The sequence below is a fragment of the Pelophylax lessonae genome, assembly GCF_965119305.1.
Source record: "Pelophylax lessonae genome assembly, chromosome: 4".
In the NCBI taxonomy this organism is placed as follows: domain Eukaryota; kingdom Metazoa; phylum Chordata; class Amphibia; order Anura; family Ranidae; genus Pelophylax; species Pelophylax lessonae.
Window position 1 is genome coordinate 55785909 of NC_138771.1, and position 22555 is coordinate 55808463.

Genomic DNA, 22555 nt, shown 5'->3' on the forward strand with positions numbered 1-22555 from the left:
AGGCAGTGCTTTCTTGTATTCTCATTCAAGTATATCACATTCATCTGTAGGCTCTTTTAGTAAAAGATGTAATAATTACCTGTTCGATTTATGTTAAAAAAAAGTTCTATCTATCTATCTATCTATCTATCTATCTATCTATCTATCTATCTATCTATCTATCTATCTATCTGTCTGTCTGTCTGTCTGTCTGTCTGTCTGTCTGTCTGTCTGTCTGTCTGTCTGTCTGTCTATCTATCTATCTATCTATCTATCTATCTATCTATCTATCTATCTATCGAGAGGAATTCTTCATGATGTCCAAAGCTTACCCCTGGCTTGCAATATTCAGGTGGTGCACCTCCTTTACTTACTGCCTGGCCAGTATGGATACATGCAGAATGCTTGGGCAGGAAATGGAGGTAATGTATGATGCTGACCTTGGGGTGCATATTATGGGCCATGAGAGGGTTCAGCTCATCATTTTTCACCTACATCTGCCTGTCTAAATACAGTAAATAAGTGTTTGTATCTAGGCATTAATTGAATGTTGGGGGGGGGGGATAACTAGTCTTAATCAGGGCTTGGGGGCCTTTTGCTAACTAAAGCAGGACATAGACAGATTAAAGTTTATTTGGTTTTGCAGCGAGCAATGGAATTTTTGACCTGTGTGTAGGCCCTCCCTATCTGACTTAAGTCAAACAGACATGCTTAAAAAGCCGCTGTCAGAATGCAAAGTGCTTGGTGGGGATGAGGGGGAGATTCCTCTATCAACCTTGCTTGTGTGGATGGAGAAATCTGATCATTTTCTTTTGTTCAACCCGCTGGCTGAATAAACTAACTGTTTATGCCCAGCTCTAGTCTGGCCTAAGAATGTATTGATACATACTGTCCTCTGTTTCATGTATCAATCTTCAATTAATCAAGCCTAATGTATTTTATAAGCAGTGACCCTATTGTATTTTATAATCAAAGGTATTACATAAAGCAATGGATCACAGCATATATTCAAAATGTCACGTCGCGCTAATAATATGATAACACTCCAAAATGTTTTGGTATTTTATAAGCATTTCTTTTGCAAACTGATATGAGATGCAAATGATCTAGCTACCTTTTGACTGTCTCCAAGCTGTGTCACCCAAATCATTGGATCTCTATAAAATAGTTATTTGTCCAGCTTTCTAGCTCTGGAGCTTGTTTTAATATATTATTGTACAGCCTGGAAGTTTGAGGTTTAATATTCCATACCTACATTCTATACATTGCCTGCAATAATATGTTAGAATTTGTAATAAAATGCTCCCAGCAAGTTAAGCAGAGGGTCTAGGAATGCAGCAGATATCCCAGACATAATAATGGAGCGGACATTTCAAACATTGCATGCAAAGAGGCTGAAACTGTTGTGATTTGTAATCCTCTAATTCTAGTGGACAATTGAATTTTATGATGGAATTCAAGTAGGAGCGAGAGAAACAGAGACCATATGTGACCTGCAGCTTCAAAGCAGGTAGACAAATGGTAAGGCTAGACAGGTCTGACTGTGTCTGCCATGTCTTTTAGCATTCCTGTTAATAAAAGATCCTTCAGTCCCAGCTCTATGGGACTTTGTAAACATATACAGCACCAAGTAGGCCGTGGTATTTTTTAGACCTCCTGAGACGCAATTTGGGTTCTGTATTTTCTATGAGATCTGCATGGCGGTGATTAATACCATATACAAATCCACCTGTGTTCTTGGATTGATTTTGTCATACAGTTGCAGTTTATACTGTTTGTGTTTGCTTGAGCTGAAGTTTAGATTTGGAATCTAGAAGAATAATAGGCAAACACATCTGTGAACATCTGTGGCTTACAGGTCTACTTAGTTAAAAAAAAAGATACTTGACAGTGTGATAAAATATGACCATTAGGAAGGTATGAGGAGATGGGTGTTGGGCGCTAGTTACCAAAGAAGTGTCCACCAAATGCACAGACAGATGACCAATGGGTGCTTGCAGACTTTCCAATTATAGCCAACATTCAGGGCAGCACTGGCAGGCAAAGAACAGGAAATCCCGCTGGCAGCAAATAGAAAAGAACAGGCGCTGCTGAAGTTAGCCAAGGCTTTATTACATAACAAACATAATGTAGTAAATTACATGGGGGATTACTCTAGTCCATGTTCCGTATGGTGGTAGTTCCTCGGATGTAGTCTCCGGTGTTCCGGCCGTCCTGCAGCCAGGAAGTGACGATCCAGGAAGCTAAACCACGGAGCTGGTTAAGTCGGAAGCCGCGATGGATCGCAGGCTAATCGGAAGTGACGTAACGCGTTTCGGAGCATGCATACTCGGCTCCTTCTTCAGACGTGAAGCTCCGTGGTTTAGCTTCCTGGATCGTCACTTCCTGGCTGCAGGACGGCCAGAACACCGGAGACTACATCCGAGGAACTACCACCATACGGAACATGGACTAGAGTAATCCCCCATGTAAGTTACTACATTATGTTTGTTATGCAATAAAGCCTTGGCTAACTTCAGCGGCGCCTGTTCTTTTCTATTAGGAAGGTATGACAAAGCTAATCCAGGGGAAGCTTGTCACCCCTACCTTGGAGGGATTTACAGTCAGATGGCATGATGAAAAAACAGTAGTTCTTACCCATTTTCCCTCTACAAAAGAAATGTATTTGTGTCTCTTCTTTGATAAGCTTTTCCTTTAATTCCCGTCCCCGTTTCAGGAGGTAAGGGCTTGATGGAAATCATCCCAACATGAACATTGAGAAATGGAAACCTTTCCCACTCCGTCAAACAATTAAAAAATGTTTTTGCTTTATCTGGAAATGAATCTGCTTATACAGAAAGCAAAAAGCCAGGTTGATTTTCCATTTTTGTAAATTGAGAATTGTCCTTGTCCGTGCAATGATAAATCTTATTGGAATTTACTTGTGTGCATGCCGAGCAAAGGAATTGACATTAGCATGTGTGTTGTTATTGGATCTACAAAGGGATTTTGCTAGTTAAACTGAAAGAGTGTTTTTGCCAAGTCCGAGGTGAAAACCCTGGTGTAAAGCAAGTTCATGCACTGCTAATTAAATTCCTGTTGGCTTTGTAGGGACAGCAAAGTATCTCCATATTGGAGAAGAGATGGATGGAGTGGATATGCGAGCAGAAGTTGGTCTTCTCAGCAGGAATGTTGTAATTCTTGGAGAAATGGAGGACACTTGTTACAACAGCGCTGTGTGTAAATACTACAGCTTTGATACCTTTGGAGGTCACCTGAAGGTATGCTCACTCTGTTATAATGCCATGGCTTAAAAACTAAGCATTGATGTTTACAAACTGTGGTTCCCATTGCAAAGCAGCATTAAAAATTCAGATGTAAGTTTTTCTTTAAGAAATGCTTTTTTGACAGACCAGTATGATCATAACCCCTAGGTTCCTCGAGGATATAATGCATGAACAAAACCTGGTGTTTCCTAAAGTTTTTCTTTTAATCATCATTGATCCAGTGGTAGAATTTAAGTGTGCTTTAGGCAGATTCCTAGAGCTGGATGGAGGCCCAGATACTTTCCATGCCCGCAGTGCTGGCCTTCACTCATTTAGTCTTAGATTTTGTGTGCAAGAAACCAAAACTGTGGGAAATAGGTTGCCGTTGCTGACCCTTCTAAACATGCTAGCTTTCTTGCTGGGATGTTGATTCAGTAACTGGTTAAAACATACAGAATGAGGGTTATTACTTCCTTTGCTAGATTCTTGTTATGGATCAGTGACTGCAAAAGCAATGAATTCAGATACATCCAGAAAAAATCTGAGGGTATTTTATATTTGCCACCATACTTTTTGCATGGATTCCTTAACAGTAAAGTCCATGCAAAATAAACAATTTTGCAGCAGTTATGTGTATTACATACAGAATTGCTCTTCTTATCATTTTTGTTACCAGAATAAAATATACGTAGGTAATGAAAGATCTTTGTCAAGCTTTTTGAAGTTCAGTTGCTGTTCTGTCAGCTTTTAGCAGGTGTGAAGCTAGCTATTGAATCACTAGCTTTAGTAGCATATCATGCTATCCAATGCAGCTGCTGGTGGCCATGGTACACCAAGATTAGCACTGTATTCAGCAGGAGCAGCAACTCCAGATTATTCTGGAGAATATAAGCAGAGAGAAGAAAGAAAAAGGTGTGTTCTTGTGTGTTTTCTGCACTAGACCCACAAATAGTTCCTTGCTAATGTTCTTGCAGAGGTTCATTTAGCATAAAGCTGGTTACCTTTACTGTATAGGGATCCCCTTAAAATCTGAACAACAGTGTTGTGAATGTTCACATATTTAACAACTGGATTTTGTTTGTTACACCGCAAGTTCCTCACACTGAATGTGATCTAATTGTGACTTGTGATTTCAGGTTGGACGAGGCTTTAAATCTGTTCATTTGGAAGGAATAGAGCTGAAGCATGTGGGACAGCAGACAATGGGACATTACCCTATTCATTTTCACACTACTGGTGATGTGGATGAAAAGGGTGGATACTACCCACCCACCTATGTGAAGGACATCTCAATTCATCAATCATTCTCACGCTGTGTCACTGTCCATGGCACCAATGGTTTACTGGTAGGATTCGTCAATATATTTATAGCACATTGTCATTTTACATCATTTACCAATTTCCAATTTCCTACAGGCTGCCTAAATAATCTGACATGTAAAAATAGAATATTATTTTTAGTGCTTTAGTCAGTCTTATACCATTTATGTTATGACTTCCAAACTCTCCCAGTGTACACTTTGCCTCATTAGGATAATCCATTTCTGTGGTTTTATTATTATTATTATTTTTTTTTAAAGATATATTTATTAGTTTTATAAAATGTATAGGCAGGGATGTATAAACACATTTTTATACTGGTGGCAATTCAGGAGTAAGGGTCAGAGGACAGGCAATCCACCAATCCAATATTTTGTGAAATGTTTTCTTTTCCTATTCTCAAAGGTAAGCTTTTACAGCGGAAGCGAGTCATCGACCAGTTTTAACCACAGAGATCTTGTTAAAGATATCGATCCCTTCCATGATAATAGTAGGGACTTCTTTGCATAAAAGTAAAGAATACGGAGCAGTCTCTTAGCACTAGAAGGGATGGCCAGATCCCCAAAGATACCCAGCAGACAGTTTTTAGGGTTCACAATGTTTGGCAGGCCCAGTGCAGATGAAATGAAGGAGTTTATGTCTCTCCAGAACTCCTAGACTAAAGGACACATCCAGAAGCAGTGGAGAAAGTCAGCATCCTGACCGCAACCCCTAAAACACTCGGCCGACTGAGACAATCCCATCTTAAAAAGTCTAGCAGGAGTGAGATGTGAATGGAGGAAAATTTTAAGTTGCGATCTCTATAATGCGATCTCTAGAGGATATCACTGAAGTACCATATGTATCACTGAATTCAGACCAGTCTGATTCTGTAAGGAGTATATCCATATCTACCCATTTAGCCTGCACAGTTTGGAATCTAGAGTTAGAATCAGCAATAAGAGCAGCATAATACGAACAAATAAGCCTAGCAGGGTCAGGGTGTCTCAGAATTTTCTCCATGGGAGGGATCTGAATAGGGTTATCCAATGAACCAAATTGCGCACGTACTGCATGTCTAAGTTGATAATAATAGAAGAGATATGTGCGGGGTAAATCAAAGTCTGCGCGCTTCTGGTGAAAGGATTTGAACCCTTGTGAGGTATATAAGTGACACAGGTATTTAACTCCCCTAGAATACCGCTGCTGTGGGTCAGGCAAAACATATAACTCTCTGAGATTGTGATTTAACCATATTGGACTATTGGGGAATGTGGACCATGAGTCTTTGGAAATTCCTGCGGTTTTATATTTGCAATGAAACACCCATTATCCTTTCAGTCTTACCTTCAGCCCTCGTTCACAGTAAGGGTGGGTTTGAAATTGTGTGAGTTTAGCTGAACTCGCACAATTTCAAAACTGCATGTCAGTGCGAGTTTGGGGGCAATTTGATAGACATCTGTGTGGGTTCCTGCACAGATGTCTGTTGAAATCACCCACGAAGTCGCCAAAAGTAGTGCAGAAACTACTTTTGGGAATCGGTGCGACGCTGACTTTGCACCAATTTGGACAGTGCTGTTGCCGGCAATAGCATGTCAAATCGGCCCGATGTGAACAGGGGCTGGCTCACTCTTGCACAGTTGTACAAGCTCCTCTTCTTTACTAAAATTACTTAGACTTATTTCAATGCACTCTGTAAGCTTCTCAAAGTATACATTAGAAACTGCAAGTTAAACAGAGCTCATCTCATTTTCTCCTGGAGGACATTCAGCACGGAGCTCTAATGTTTTCAAGAATCTGTGTATAGCACCCTGCTCGCTTCTGATGAAGCTGATGAAGAGGGGGTGTGGACAGAAAAGACAAAATATAAAAAGGTTACACTTCAGCTTTAAATGAACAGACATAACACTGAAATGTCTCATTCGGCAAATCAAGGCTAGTAGTCTATGCTCGACTCATTTGTCCCCATACATACATATTCGCCAGCACACCAAGGATCTTGCACAGCAGTCTGAAGAAACATTTTATTGCAAAAGGATCACATTAGGATAGGTGCAACGTTTCGGAGTTACGCAGGACCACTTTGATCCAGCGATGTTTCAGAAGACACTCGGCTGTCCGGGACTCTCTCTCCTGATTGTCTGAGACACACAGTGGGTGCCATTGGCTCCTGCTGCTGTCAATCAAAGTCAGTGAGCCAATGAGGAGAGAGAGAGGACGGGGCCAAGCCACGGCTCCATGTCTGAATGGACACCCAGAGCAGTGGCTCGACTCGGGTGCCCCCACAGCAAGCTGCTTGCTGTGGGGGCACTTGGCAGGATGGAGGGGCCAGGAAAGGACCCAGAGAAGAGGAGAATCTGAGCTGCTCTGTGCAAAATCATTGCACAGAGCAGGTAAGTATATGTTTGTTATTTTTTAACAAAAAACAAACAAGACTTTAATATCACTTCAACTAAAGCATCAATCCATCCATTTAAAGTGTGTTTTGCCAGTAATCTGACCTCCTTCTATATTGGGAGGAAAATAATATAAAAGAGTAAAGGATCTTTTGACCTTCTAGTTCTACTAAAACCAATTGGTAGGGGGTATAACTTTTGTTGAGCTGTGAGGTCTAGTGCAGCAGACAGCGTAGTAATCTTGCTTTTTGTTTTTTTTTTTAAGGTAAAGGACGTGGTTGGCTATGATATTCTTGGTCACTGTTTTTTCACGGAGGACGGTCCTGAAGAGCGTAATACATTTGACCACTGTCTTGGACTTCTCATCAAAGCAGGAACTTTACTACCTTCTGACAGAGACAATAAAATGTGCAGAACAATTACTGAAGGCTCCTTCCCAGGATATGTGGCTAAACCTAGACAAGACTGCAAGTATGTACTGAAACGGCTATGTAAAATATGTACAGAGACGACAAAATCTGGGACAGGAGGGGGTTGGTGGTGGGGCAACAGATATTTTTCTTTATGATAATTATTGATCTTTTGCATATACCAGCCTTTCTCAACCAGGTTTCCTACAAAGCTTGCTAGGTTTTCATTGATGAGTGAGCAGTGAAGGGTTGAACTTCTGCCTACACTGACTAACAGTGTAAAGGGGCAACTTTACACTGACCACTATTCTAGGGCATTACTTTTACACTATGAAGCAATGTAAAGGGGTAATACTAATGTAGCACCCTACAGGTAGGTGCTAGGTAAAAGTATAGTGGGCCTTGGCTGCCTAACAGCAGGGCCATGATTTCAGCTGGGCTGTCATGTCTCCCAGGTGTGGTTGCTGAGAGGGGAGTCTCCCCACTGGCTCTGTGAGAGGATTCTCATTGAGCAGTGGAGGAAACCCAATCAGTAGCCCATTCAGGCTTGTATCTACCCCAGAAGACAGATTCTGCCACAGATGATTCTAGGAGTGGGTATACGTTTGGAGGGAACGCATGACGCAGCGTCTTTGGCGGGAAGACGAGTCCCAGGAGGGAGAGTACGGCTGTCTCTCCTTCTGTCAGAAGGATTGGGTGTCTCGGGTGTCTTGCCTGAGAGTGCAGAGAGAGAGCTGAGCTGAGTGGCAGAAGAGATCCAGTGTGCTGAGGACCAGTGAAGCGAGAGGGGTCCAGTTCCAGCAAAGCCTTCCAAGGTTGTGAGTACTGCGTACTGCCCCTGGGGTCTGCCTAGTGTAGAGGGGACCACTCCGGAGAAGGTCCAAGGGATCCTGGAGTCAGCTAGCAGTAAAAGGGGGGGCCTAGACAGAGGACCCTGAAGTGTTAGAGGGGGTGCCCAGTCAGAGGACCCTGAAGTGTGAAGGGGACGCCAGCAGTTGGGCCCTGAAGAGTTAAAGTATACAGTGTACAGTGTAAAGTGTACAGCTTTAAGAGTTACAGCAAGCACAAGCAGTTACAATGAGCTACCTCAGTCAGTGAAGGGCTGGAGGGAGTTGTTCATTGGACTTCAGAGCTAAACAGAGTGTCAGGAGTCAATTATATTACAGTCCTGGATCTTCTGAGTTAACAAACATGTTAAAGTCGGAGTTCTCGCACTTTTGAACAGTTTAAGTATCTGCAAGCGCCAGGAAGCATTGGCCGGCATTCTGCTGGCGTCAAGACAGCGCCAAAAAGCATTTTTCTGTACAGTGTCCCAATTAAACCTAGTTGAGCCAGAGGAGCATCCCACTCTTTCCATTCTCCCATCCCCTATATACAATAAACAAAACAAACCAAAGATGCCGGAATGGTCCTTGTCTCAGTTCTCGCACTTGGGTTTACAACTTAAATGTGTTGGAAGTGTTACCAGTGACAATGGCAGACCCACATCAGGCCCAATGCCTGGAAATATTGCTACACTACTAATACAGCTAACTTAACACTTTCCTGTCTGTCCTGACACAGAGGGGGGGGGGGGGTTAGGAAAGACTGGTCAATCACATGACCACTGCAAATGGCTGTCACAGTGCTCACATAAACAGGACCTACAGGGACCAAGAGCTCTCATTTATAGTTCCATCTCTGTGCTGGTAGCACGCAGTGAGCATGCTCTCGGCACAGAAAGATTGTCTGCCCAGCGACGCATATATGAATCATACGGGTGTTAAAACCCACCATTTTGCTGCAGCACATATGTGGTCATAAATGGGTTAAGGACACATTTATCCACTGGCCACCAATGTAAGGAGTCTTTTCCTCCATTGACCAGCATTATAAAGTGGTACTGCAATTTTCATCATATAATTTATTATTTAAATTAATTTCATAATTATTACTGAAAATAATTTTGTCATATACAGCAGTGAGAAAAATGATCTGCTCTGGATGTCAAAGACTTTTCTAAAATTTACTGATTATGCTAATGAGTGAACCGTAGATATAATCATTTTTTAGTAAGGGTTGTTTTGGAACCTAAAAATTAATTCAGGGGCTCCTCTCGGGTAAAAAAGCTGAGAAAGGTTGGCATATACAGTTATTGATGTTACAATATAATGTGATAAAGAAAAAAAAAAAGTTTTAACTTTTTACATTCAGGTGTTCTAGGATTCTAGAAAATAAAATGAAATTGGGAATATTTATGAGGTTTTTTTATGGGGTTATATGAATCATGGCTGACTGGACATTCTTCTGTTGATCTGTTGATCCTGCCAGTAGATCTCCTATTTTTCACTTTGCTAAATCGGACAAACTTGCCAGCAGAATATCCGGTTAAACTGAACTAGCCTTACATGGAACACAACTGCACAAAGTCATTACCAAAAAACAAAGCCTTTTAGATTCTTGATAGTTAATGGTTATTAACTAGCTGTGTCATTGCTTGTTCATAGGGCCAGGGAATTAGATAATAATACTTTTTACCAGGAGAAAGGTTGTCTAGCAGGCAAAATATTTCTACTGATCGCACTACATCCTGTATTTACACAATGTTATTTTATCTTTATCACAGTGCTGTTTCTACATTTTGGATAGCCAATCCCAACAACAATCTCATCAACTGTTCTGCTGCTGGCTCTGAAGTAAGTATTTCAATGAAGGCCTTGGGATTTTTTTTTTATTGTAAGCCCACTTTAACCAAAAAATGGAACACAAAGGCACTATTCCCAAAGTAAATTTAAATCCGCTATAAATTATTGGTCCATCTGGAGGAGTTTATAAGTTACCTTACATTTGGAATCCAATACAAGCTCATGCTGAGCTTTGTTCATTGAAGCATGTTAAATAATTAGGGGCTCCATTAAACATACTAATTCTCACCTTGATATTCTGGCCAGGGCAGCTTTATTTTATGACCATTGAGAAGATATAAATGCCTCACATAAACCTAGAAGACATAAATAATGAAATATCAGAAAAGCCATAATCCAACACATTCTTTTTAACGTTAAATAAGCACTGCCTGAAGAATCTTAGTGAAATGTCTAGTGTGGTTTATTCATATGGTAAATGATAGGTTTAACAATATAACTGAGGTAAAGAATAATACCAAGAAGAAATGTTTTATATCTTTGGGTTAAAGAATAACATGATCCCATATTTAAAGAGATTTGTTTGAAGAGTATTTGACATTTTGATTTACTTTTTCCCAGGAAACCGGATTTTGGTTCATCTTTCACCATGTGCCAACAGGGCCCTCAGAGGGATTGTACGCCCCAGGACGCTCTGAGCACACTCCCTTGGGAACATTCCATAATAATCGAGCACACTCCAACTACAGGGTGAGTTTGACTTCACAGATGATATTTCTTATTTAAGTCTCTAAAAACATTTGTGTTCAGTGCAAATGATTATTAATTAATATATTTGATTTTTAATGTCTATGTGGGTTGGTGACTGTCTTCTACTCTATTGTTATCCATTATGACCTCCAGAGCATTGTACTCAAAAAGGCGAACTTTTAGACTTGAACATGTAGTTAGATGAAGGAAAACTTCAATTAATCTCAATAGCTCTGGTGAGACGTCTTCTAAAAAACAAGGCTTCCCTCGATAGGCACCCAACGGTAGCTTAAACCAAAGAAATAGAGAAATCAGCATCAGATCAAAATCTGTTAAAAGAGTCCAAGATAATTTTAATAGTTGATAAAAAAAACCCATAAAAAACAGCCAATGTATTTCAGGGGCAACATTACCCTCCTTCATCAGGGCTCAACACAGGATAAATTCAGAAAAACTTGTGGATGTATTCAGATCCTCCATTGCTGCTCAGAAACGGCTGTCAAGTTGTTACTTCATGAAGGGAGTTCAATACTGGTTCTAATGCAGATCTGTAAAGTCCCTGGCTTCTCTAAACCATCAAAGTTTTATCCTATGTTGAGCCTTAAAGAAGGAATAGCGGTGCTGCCCCCAAAACATGTTGACTGTTTATATGACTTTTTTATGAACAGCTAAAATTATCTTGGACTTTTTTTCATCCAGTTTTAGTCTTGTGCTTGTTTCTGTATTTCTATATATATAATGATGCCACAAATATAAAGTACATCTAGGCTATGCCCACATGCCAAGAAAGATAGGTAGAAGAACACTGGGTGGAAATGAATTTATGAGTTATTTTCACCTACTCCACCAAGTAATGCCATTTCATGCAATAATGAGTGCCAAAAGTAGACTTGCTAATGATTTGAAACTACAAGCAGTCCTAAGAGGAGGAAAAAAATCGGTAGATACTTATTTAAAAGGGGAAGTTTGGGGTACATAAAAAAGCAAACCTTTATACTTACCTCTATGCTGCAGCATTGGTGTGATGTCACAGTTGTCCCATGTCGGCTCTAAGACCAAGAACTGGGCGATCACATGATCACTCAGTTCTTGGTCTGCTTGGAGCAGAGAGCATGGACTCTCAGTGGACCGCTCTATGCTCTTCCCCTCCAGCTTTAACTAGAGTGTTGGGCAGGAGAGGAGGTGGGTGCAGTTAGCTTCAGCTTTTTGCTATGCGCTGCGAGCTGGAGCAAGCTGTCAATTGGGCAGCTGGGAAGATCCAGACAATATGGCTGGGATCCTTCCAGAGCCTGGAGCAGCTCTGTGATGTCAGCTGATAGCAGGCTATGGGCCACAGGAGAGCAAAAGTAAGTGCACTGCTGTGACCCACAAAAGAAATATGGCCATACTTTTATTTTATTTATTTATTTATAGAAGACACATACAATAGCAAAAGGAAACTATTGGGTAAGAGAATACATTTTTGAAAGAGAGCAGGATTTGATTCAGGAAAATACTGTTCAATGCCTGGGGCCCCAGCAGAGAATGATTTTAATCTCCTATTTGTTTGAGCAGGCAGGAATGATGATTGATAATGGAGTGAAAACCACAGAAGCCAACGATAAGGATAAGAGGCCGATCCTTACGTTGATTGGAGCACGGTAACTAAAAACTTTTTTGTTTGAATAAATACCCATTTAGTAGATATTAGGGGATATCTTTAAGTTCCTTTAGACCTTGACTGGTGATGTAGTTACTGTGAAAATACCCATAATATATTGGAGAAGATTTAAAAACTGAGAATTTCTACTAACATTTTTTTCTGGGCTTTACCACTATATATCATATCTAAAGTGTATTTTAAGTCCAACATTGTTTACATTTTCACACAGTGTAGGGAGTGTTTTAAACCCCTATAATATTTTTAAACCGGTCCCAGAGAAACAACAGTAAGGTCGGCCATACACGGTTCGAATCTCGGCCGGTTCAGCAGGAGCTGCCCGAGATTTGATTTGTTAATGGGCAGGCTGAATTTTCTTGTGGTTATCGGTAGGGGCTGCTATAGCTGCCAGCGATACTCACTGTCTTCTCCTGATGGGGAACGGGCATTCCCCCCCCCCCCCCCCCCCCGCTGGGAGAAAACAATGGCCCGGCAGGAGGGAATCCCGCATCAACACTGTCTGTGTTGATGGGGCAAATCAAGAAAATTTCTTTCCTTCAACCCTTGATTACAGGAAAGAAATTTTCTCTGTTTATGGCCAGCCTAAAGCCTCGTACACACGCACCGATTGTTGGCCGACCGATCGGCCGTCTTTTGTCCAGTGTTGTTGTGTTGGTTGAAATGTGCTCTAGACTGCACACGAATTTTGTCGGCCAACAACAACCAACTGCAGAAGTGATGTCATGTTCTGGTTTACTTTCCGTGTGTTTTCTCTTCTCTGTGCATGCCCAGTCTTGCTCATCTGACTTTTGTCTGCCGAAATCTGTACTGACTGATGAACAATCGGCCGTTCTGGTGACGGCCAACAAAAGTTTTATAGCATGCACACCAGATTTTGTTCGGCCGAAAAGTCACAGTCGGTTGTCGGAAGCATCATACTAACAAGCCGACAATTGGCCGATCGGACGTTGGCCGAAAATTTACGGCCAACAATCGGTGCGTGTGTACGAGGCTTTAGAGGACATCTCTTCTTAGACAGTTATCACAGAAACAAGTGTCCTCATTGGAGGATTTACCCTCACCACCTATTGCAGACACAACTGTACAATTTTGGATGCCAGAGCATTTATAAAAAAATCTGATCGTCATTTTAAAACTATGACCAGCTTAAAGGATAAGTTCACCTTTTGTAAAACAAATAGTAAATGCACACCATTTTGCAGGTAAAAAAAAGTGCATTTATTATTTTTTGACACTGCAGCCTGTGAAGTATTACAACCGCAATGTGGTTATTGTGGTTGATTCCAGGATCCTGCAGACTCTCAGTCAGCTGTCTGCCTGCACCTCCCCATATTGGCAGACAGTTACTGAAGTCCAGGAAGAATCAATGAACTACGACAGCACTCACCACACCCTCGCAGTTCATTGAAAACTACAAGCCATCTTCGGCGGTAGCAGACAGGACATTATACATTAATAAATAGAACCCTATTATTGAATGAGGCTGTTGTGTGGGAGGAGCCCCGCACAGTTGCGCTGTTTTCAAATTGTGACAGTGGGCGTGGGGAGAGGATCCACTGACTACTGTCACAATGAGGGACCGGGCAGGGGGTTGGGGGTGCAGGCAAGTGCATTATTGTAACTTGTTGCACCCTAAATATAGCATGAGCATGTTACAAAGGTGAACTTATCCTTTAAGAGCTACACTGTACAAGAGAATAACTAATTTTTCAATTTTTTGCAACCTCTTAGTAGTTTTGAGGTTGACCTATGTAAAAATTGTAATCAAAATGTATAATCTGCTATACCATTGATGAAATGTCAACCTTAACAAATATGTTTTGGTGAGATAGGTAGATGGATAGATAGATAGATAGATAGATAGATAGATAGATAGATAGATAGATAGATAGATAGATAGATAGATAGATAGATAGATAGATAGATAGATAGATAGATAGATAGATAGATAGATAGATAGATAGATAGATAGATAGATAGATAGATAGATAGATAGATAGATAATCCTTTGAAACTTTGAGGAAATACTAGAAAGTCCATAAAGTAGCTGTCTTTGAAACACCATCTTGCACCATATCATCACTGTAAGCATTAATGTAGTCTGGTTTCTTTGTTTGAACTGCAACAATAAAACTTTATTAAAACTTCCCAAATCATTTCAGATTATGCATACTAAGACTTTTTCCTTGTGCATGAAGTCTGTTTTTGCTATTTCCAATTGCTCAACAGGTATGGGCCACATCAGGATGCTGATCCCTTCAAGCCAAGAGTACCTGCAATAATCCAGCATTTTATTGCTTACAAGAACCAGGACCATGGAGCCTGGCTGCGGGGTGGAGATGTTTGGCTGGATAGCTGCCAGTAAGTTTAGAATTTTTACAGCCTACAATACGAAGCCTCCTGTTTATAGTGCAAGTATTTCAGATAATCGACTACCATAACCAATGGCAGATGGCATTTTCTAATAAAGCAAACAATGAGACTCAGGCCAACAGCTAGAAGAAAGAGAGCTTTTCTGTCTTATTACTTACTGCTTTAATAATATTAACCATTCATTTTTAAAGAGGATAACATCATTTACAATGAATAATGGGTTTTCATCATCTTAGATTTTATAAGACTCTGGTTTGTTGATGAGATCACATCTGCAGCTTGGCTACTGTAAGGAAATACTCCTTAACTTGGAATGCTTTCGAGTAACCCACAGTAAATTTCTAGGCTAATACTGATGTTTTAAAAGCTTTTCCACCTCTAAAGATGTGTTATATAAGGCTGTGCAAAGAGCAATAATAATGTGAAACAATTATGTTTATTTCTTGGTACTACTACAGCTCAGTACCATTGTGAGGTCCTAGTGCAGAATAGTTTACAGTAAACTTTGTTGTTTTTTGAAATAGATTTGTCAAATTTGAAATATGTAAGCTGCCATTTTTTGTCTTTTGAATGAAATAAAATAAAAACAGACAAAATTTCCCCATCCACACATTTGAGGTGGACAGCCGGGAGACTTTCCAGCTATCAGAATACACTAATCAGGGCTGCCAGCTATGGCCGACAGTGCTGATTGAGCAGGGAAAAGCACACAGGGTGGTTGTAGATCACCTTCTGCACAACCTCCCTGCCCATGCATGGATTTAAATTTGGCCAGTCCCTGCTGAACAACCAGAATTTTGATCCATGTATGGGCCAGCTTTATTGGATTAACTAATTATTTAGTCTTTGAAGCATGCAGTCACTAAATTGCTTGGACACCAACACACTTGCTTGTTTGGGACAATTGCTCAAGTTGTGAAAGAAAGATGATGATAGCCAGGGCTGGCCCTACCATGGGTCCCACTGGGTCCATTGAACCCAGGCAGCACTTGGAGAGGGGCAGCAGATTGACTTCCAAGATTTTTTTCCCAGCAGCTTTGTGTGTCATCAGCTTGCGGCGCGTTACGGGTGGCATTTCCCCATCTCATACTGTGGTCCGTACTGCAAACCGATGAGTATGAGGAGGTGGAACGTCTCCTCCGGGGGAACGTCCCTCACGTGATTGTGGTATGCGCAATGACGTCAGACATCAGCACACTCCATCTTACGCAGGGCAGAATGGATCTTCTAGGGCGGTGGGCATGGCAGACACAAGAGTGACAGGAGGACTGAGGACAGACAGTGGGTGTTTGAGGGACTGGTCCGATGGTATATTATGGAAGAAAATACAGTAACAGTATAAATAATATTTTCAAAATGTTATATTTATACACAATGGATGTCGGGACCTTTTGGTGGGCGTGATTTTTTTTTTTTTGGGGGGGGGGGGGGCAGCAATTCATTCTTGGACCCAGGCAGCACAATGTCTTGGGCCAGCCCTGATGATAGCACATGTGGAGACTGTGCCTTTCAAAGCAAGTCAGCAGTGGCAGATGCCTAAAAGCCTCCTTTTAGGGCTGAGGAGCTCATACATGTCCTCATTTACACTTAGAAGAGTCCTTCTGAGAAATTTCAGAGCTGTCAGAACCAAGCCTGCTGTCTTCAAAATGAGTTTCTTCATACATTAACTGTTGCTTTTTTTTCTACAGATTTTCTGATAATGGCATCAGCTTAACTCTAGCCAGGTAGTTATTTTAATATTTTAACTATAATAGTTGATTCAAAAGTCCACTATAGTCCTTTAATTACATACATTGTTTTTCTAGTGGAGGGACCTTTCCAGATGATGACGGATCCAAACAAGAAATTAAAAATAGCTTATTTGTTGGGGAGAGCCACAATGTAGGGACAGAAATGGCAGACAACCTCATATGGGGTCCTGGAGGCCTCGATCACAGTGGAAGGACCTTACCTAGAGGAGTGTAAGTACTAAAATATTGAATTGCTTGGGATTTGGGTAGCTTCAGTACAAAATGTAGAATGACTTAAGCTGGCCATAGACGGATCGAAATTTGATCGGTTCAGCAGGAACCAGCTGAATTTCGATCAGTCTATGGGTAAGCTGGTTGTACTGAAGTCAATCTTTTGAACGGGTTTTTATTTTCCCCTTTTCACTGCCAGAGGCTATAAGCGCCAGCAATGATCATTGTATTCTGCTGGTGGAGAAGGCTTCCTGCCAACAGGACACATTAGCACTGGGGGAAGGATTCCCCATCAACACTGACTGTGTTGATGGGGGAATCAAGGGATTTTCTTTCCTTCTCTCTGTGGTTGAAGAAAGAAAATTGAATAATGTTTGGCCTACCTAAGGTTTTCTTGTCTGTATTTAGGAACTTTCCTATTCGGGGAATACAGATTTATGATGGACCAATCAATGTAGAGAACTGCACATTTCGCAACTATGTCTCCTTGGATGGAAGGCACACCAGCGCAATTGGTTTCCGTCTGAACAACTCCTGGCAAAGCTGTCCCAACAACAATATGACTAAAATCACATTTGAAGACGTGCCTGTAAGTTTCACCTCCCATGTGACACAATTGTTTTCTAACATACCTTTAGCAGCTTGTGAAATTACAATATTGCACTAAAGGCTATTAAATTACATAACCTAAGGTTGTATATTCAAACAAGACTTAAAGTGGTTGTAAACTCTTCTATTTACCCAGTGAAGTGAGTGTCCTCAGGTGATACATAGACCTGAAACAAATCCTCCTGCATAAGTTGTACCTGTTTACCTGTGGGAGACTGAAGAATAATGCAGAGACAGAGGGATACTGTGGGTCACTTTTATAGGCTAGGGTACTATAGGAGCAGTTTAGGGGGCACTATGTTAGATTAAGAAGCACTGTGGGCCACTATGGGAGGTTGGGTGGCACTAAGGGAGCTAGAAGGCACTGTGGGAGGATAGGGGATCAACAGCAGGCTGAAGCATGGGAGGAGGGTGATCTTGAGCAGGCAGTGGTCACAGCCTGGAGAACCACACATGAACATTTTCTGCATAATGTTTTTTTCACTATTTTAAATGAAACAACATTTGTTTTGGGTAAATTGTATTTGTTTTTGAAGCTTGTACATTTAAGGAAAATGTTTATATCTTTTTTATATATTTTTTTATTTTAAAAATAAAATAAAATGAATAAGGCCCCGTTCACATACGAGCGACGCTACTTCCAGGGGCGACCTCCGAGGTCGCATTGCGAGCAGCGCGCCGCGACCTCGGAGCGGCCGGTACGGACTTTATAACATTGAAGTTTATGGCGGTCGCCTCCTGGTCGCCCCAAAGAAGCTCCGGACCCTTTTTCTAAGTTGGAGCGACTTGTGTCGCTCCTATTAGAACGGGTCCGCAGCTGCCCTATGGAAGGCGACCTACGGCGACTTGTGAGGCGACCAGGTCGCCTCACAGGTCGCCTTAGTGTGAACGGGGACTAATAACTAATCTGTTTTGAATAGAGAGAACAGCAGTTGCTTACTTTCAGACTCTAGCTGTCAAATTCAATCTGAACAGAGCAGGGAAGGGTGGAGGAGAGAAAGGGAAAAGTCACATTCAGCTATGTATGTAAATCTGAGGTTAAGCTACTGATCTCTGTGAACACTGTGTTTTTAGAAAAACTGCTAATAGTAGACATGACAAAGAAGCAAACACCTCAATCTATTTGCTGAAAGTATAATCACAAAATATTCATACACTATTTATAGTATCTTAATAGCATATATTTTTATGAAAAATGTATGTGTGTGTGTGACATTAACTAAATTTACAACATGTGTGGGGGTCACATAGGTTTAATAAAAATGATTGATGCACTGCATGGCAAAGTGCTTGGGTTTGTTGGAAACTGTTCACACAAGTAAACTGTAATGCTTGTAGTATATCTATCCAGGTTTGCATAATGTATAGCGCTTAGTGTGATTATACACTCAGAATCTTACAATCCTATTCAATTGTAAAATGTTCTTAAAATTGCAAAATGTGATAATACCTTAGATGTTACAATGGAAAATAAAATGTTCCAATTGCAATGTCTGTGTCAAATTTTAGCTTTGACTAAGAGGCACTGGGGCATATGGGCTTTTCAGGAACACAAGTCTAGCTGTAGACCTCTCAAAGGGTGTTACTATAATCTTTATGGCTCCAGAGCGGAAATATGAACCCACTGATCACTGATCATATAAGATGACCCAAAATTCACCCCCTTAACTTCTCTATAGGGATCTTATTTATAAATATATATATATATATATATAAATATATAAATATGTCCGTTACTCCTCTCTGTCAAGATCTCCTCTGGCTTCCGCTCACCCAATGAATTAAATTCAAAATACTAACAACATCTTACAATGCCATCCACGGTTTAGCCCTCAGCTACATCACTAGCCTAGTCTCAAAATACCAACCTAATCGCTCTCTTCGTTCCTCTCAAATCCTCCTGCTCTCTAGCTCCCTCGTCACCTCCTCCCATGCTCGCCTCCAGGACTTTTCCAGAGCCTCTCCAATCCTATGGAACTCCTTTCCCCAATCTGTCCGATTATCTCCTACTCTATTAGCTTTTAGAAGATCCCTGAAAACGCTCCTCTTCATAGAAGCCTATCCTACCCACACCTAACAACTATACTTCCATTTTCTCCATTAGCCCACTCCCCACAGTTATTGCCTTTTGTTTCACTTGACCCTCCCTTCTAGATTGTAAGCTCTAATGAGCAGGACCCTCCAATTCCTCCTGTATTGAATTGTATTGTAACTGTATTGTCTTCCCTCATATTGTAAAGCGCTGCGCAAACTGTTGGCGCTATATAAATCCTGTATAATAATAATACTCCCTAACACTAGTAACCAGGCAGTCCGAATGAGTTACTCCATAATTCTCAGGTGCTGCTCAGAGATTTAGCTTTCTTATGAGTTGCTGCTGTGCAGAGCTTGTGCTGTCTACCAAACCAGAGGAGCTTCCCATTTGTGATGGGCCTGAACTAGCTGATAGGGGTACGGTGATCACTGTGATCAATGTGTAAAAAAGTAGTCTGCACTTCCTAACTCCTAATCCATTGATCAGAGTGAATAAGGGAGAAAGTTTTTTGCATAATTCCTTTTCAGCTCTGGACATGCCCCTTGGGTTTTGCAGTTGCTGTATTGGCCTCTATGGCTGTATAGTGCATACAATTTGCACATGCATACATAATATTTTACTATAATAAAGTGCAGAGGTTAAGGTTGGATAATATCTATTTTCTGCTATTTTTTTCAGTACAGAAATGTGTCAGGTCTTAGACTGATGGTGCCAAATGACAAGGAAGCATTTATTTGAGAGAGACTGCTGTTGCAGCCAAATCTTCAGGCCAAGTCTGAATGATATTACACAAGCACAGCCTCTGTCTGATGACATGTCAGGGAATACTAGACACTACCACTAAATTACATCTCATACTGTACATCCAGATATCATTTATCATTGCTGATAAAAATCTGGTCAAGAATGATAGCTTAATCTGTAACAGTGAAATTGTTGAGTTTTTCCATCGTTAAACGTGTTATAGTCACTCTAACCTAGATTATCTCAATTCCTGGTTTGAGAACGCATGCCGTTGAGGCTGTCGAAGTCTCTTCCTCAAATTAGTTGATACTCATCTATTCTAAAAATGTCACCACATTTTAATGCTAACAGCTAGAAATATAGTTAGTACATGTTCTACATTGCATAACATTAAAAATTTAAATGGAATCAATCATATGGCCATTCCTGAAATGAGTATGTCTAATCCTAGCGAACCTTCAGGTTTTTATCAGTTAAATACATTCCAAGTATATGAAAGCAAAAGGTGTTCAAAGTCTTACAGTTCATTTTCTGTAGAAAGTGGCCACATTCTAAAAAGCCTGTCCCCAGCCAACAAACTTTAGAGAAGGACCCTTATTTGGAGGCAGTGGTCTGACATGCCCTCTGCTGAGTCAGAGATAGAGGTCTCCAATCAGAAGGGGACATGAGCTGGTAAATAGTTTGTAAATTGTATATCTTGTTTAATTATGTCTGTAAAGGCCTCTGAAATATCCATGTTATCCGAAAGAGAAATGTTTGCTTGCTGTAGTATTTTATAGACACAGCAGTATTTGTTTTAAAAGAGAAGTATGGCTTTTTTTCATAATCATACTTACCTAGGAAGATGCAGCATCAGTTCCCCACAGCTCTAGGACTGAGAACCGAGCGAGCAAACACCGCTGACCACTGGGTTCTCAGGGCTTCCTGAGCAGAGAGCTGGTGACTGTCAGTCACTGGCTCTCTGGTCTGCCCCCCCCCCCCCCCTGGTCACTGGAGCACAGGGCTGTGGAGCGGGCGGGTGCCAACCAGGTATGTGGGCAGATCACGACTCCATTGTCGCGATCCTGCCCGATCCTGTACTGGATCCTGTCTCTATGATATCAGCCAACAGAGGGCTTCAGCCTGCTGTCTTCTGAAAATGGGTCACAGGAGTGCAGAACGAACTGCACTCCTGTGATCCACAGGAGAAGTACAGCCAAACAAAGCTTTGGCCGTACTTCCCCTTTAAGGGCTCTGGAGCAAGTTGTTTACATGCCGCAGACATGATGCTTTGTGTGTGGCTGCTGCAAATTTAACGCATCCTCCTTTAGACCCAGCCTTTAGAGTCATTGGGGCTGTGTCGCAAATGCAAACCAAATGCTTGGTTCGCGGTTGCGGTGCATTAGCCCCATTATAAGCTTCTATTCAGCAGAAAAAAGACACACACAGAAAAAAGGCATTCAGGAGGCAGCAGGAACACCTGAAAGCAGGTCCCTTGTAGCGGTTTGAAAAGTGATCCACTGTGGATTACTTTTCAGAGCTTAGGCTAGTGTGAACTCAGCCTTACAATTCCTCTATGCCCGGCATGAAAGTTGGGTTCATAGTTTAGATACAGTTGATATTTCAAACACTGGTGAAACAAGAGAGAATAATTTATACGAAATACTGCTTACAAACTTAATTATTTTTTCACCTCCTTACAATATCTGAATTACTTGTGCTAAGAGTTTTAGAATGTGTAATTACTAAATGTCCCACCATTTCAGATGTCCTCCAGAGTTTTCTTTGGTGAACCTGGGCCATGGTTTAATCAAATGAGCATGGATGGGGACAAGACCACGGTTTTTCACGATGTAGACGGCTCGGTGTCAGAATATCCAGGGGCATTTTTGGTGAAGGATGATAACTGGCTGTTGAGAAATCCCGGCTGCTTGGATGTACCAGACTGGAAAGGTGCCATCTGCAGTGGGAATTATGCCCAGGTAAGTACTGCTAGCATTATCCATATAGCTTGGCCTAATGAATAAAACAGTGCAACCAATCATGATCCATTTGTTCTGCAATGCTTTAAATCTAATAAGGAAAATCACAAGAAATACAGTATTTAATAGTATGTACTCATACATTTGTATGGGATGCAGTACATGTATTGGAGAGAACTGGACAGTAGACAGATAGACAGTTTAAAGATCTAACAAGCTTGATAAACTGTTTTCTGTTGTTTGATAATGCCTGCAACCACCACAGGGACTTTCATGTTTTACTAAACAGTTACTCAGAGAAATTATAATTATGAACCATTAAAAGCTGCAAACATGGCTGGTGTTAGAAATCATTGGGCCCCATACAGGGGGGGTCGGTGAAATATCAGGGTCTAAACAGACACCCAACGTCTCACTGACAAAAAGATTGAGGACACCGATTCCTCAGTCCTTTCTCTGCAGCCTCAGCTGCAGAGTGAATGAACAGGAAGCGCTCTATAAAGAGGCTC

At 41.2% G+C, this 22555-nt stretch overlaps 1 protein-coding gene across 2 annotated transcripts in view; it reads left to right on the plus strand.

The window, feature by feature from the left end:
- CEMIP (cell migration inducing hyaluronidase 1) overlaps positions 1-22555 on the plus strand; it is a 94564-nt gene that overhangs the window by 58084 nt on the left and 13925 nt on the right. For both annotated transcript variants that reach the window (XM_082253216.1, XM_082253217.1), the window contains exons 11-21: positions 3070-3239; positions 4361-4570; positions 7185-7390; positions 9935-10004; positions 10575-10703; positions 12258-12343; positions 14593-14724; positions 16425-16460; positions 16542-16697; positions 17106-17286; positions 21831-22046. In XM_082253216.1, the coding sequence (XP_082109342.1) occupies positions 3070-3239; positions 4361-4570; positions 7185-7390; positions 9935-10004; positions 10575-10703; positions 12258-12343; positions 14593-14724; positions 16425-16460; positions 16542-16697; positions 17106-17286; positions 21831-22046 (1592 nt within the window). The remainder of the gene's footprint in view (positions 1-3069; positions 3240-4360; positions 4571-7184; positions 7391-9934; positions 10005-10574; positions 10704-12257; positions 12344-14592; positions 14725-16424; positions 16461-16541; positions 16698-17105; positions 17287-21830; positions 22047-22555) is intronic.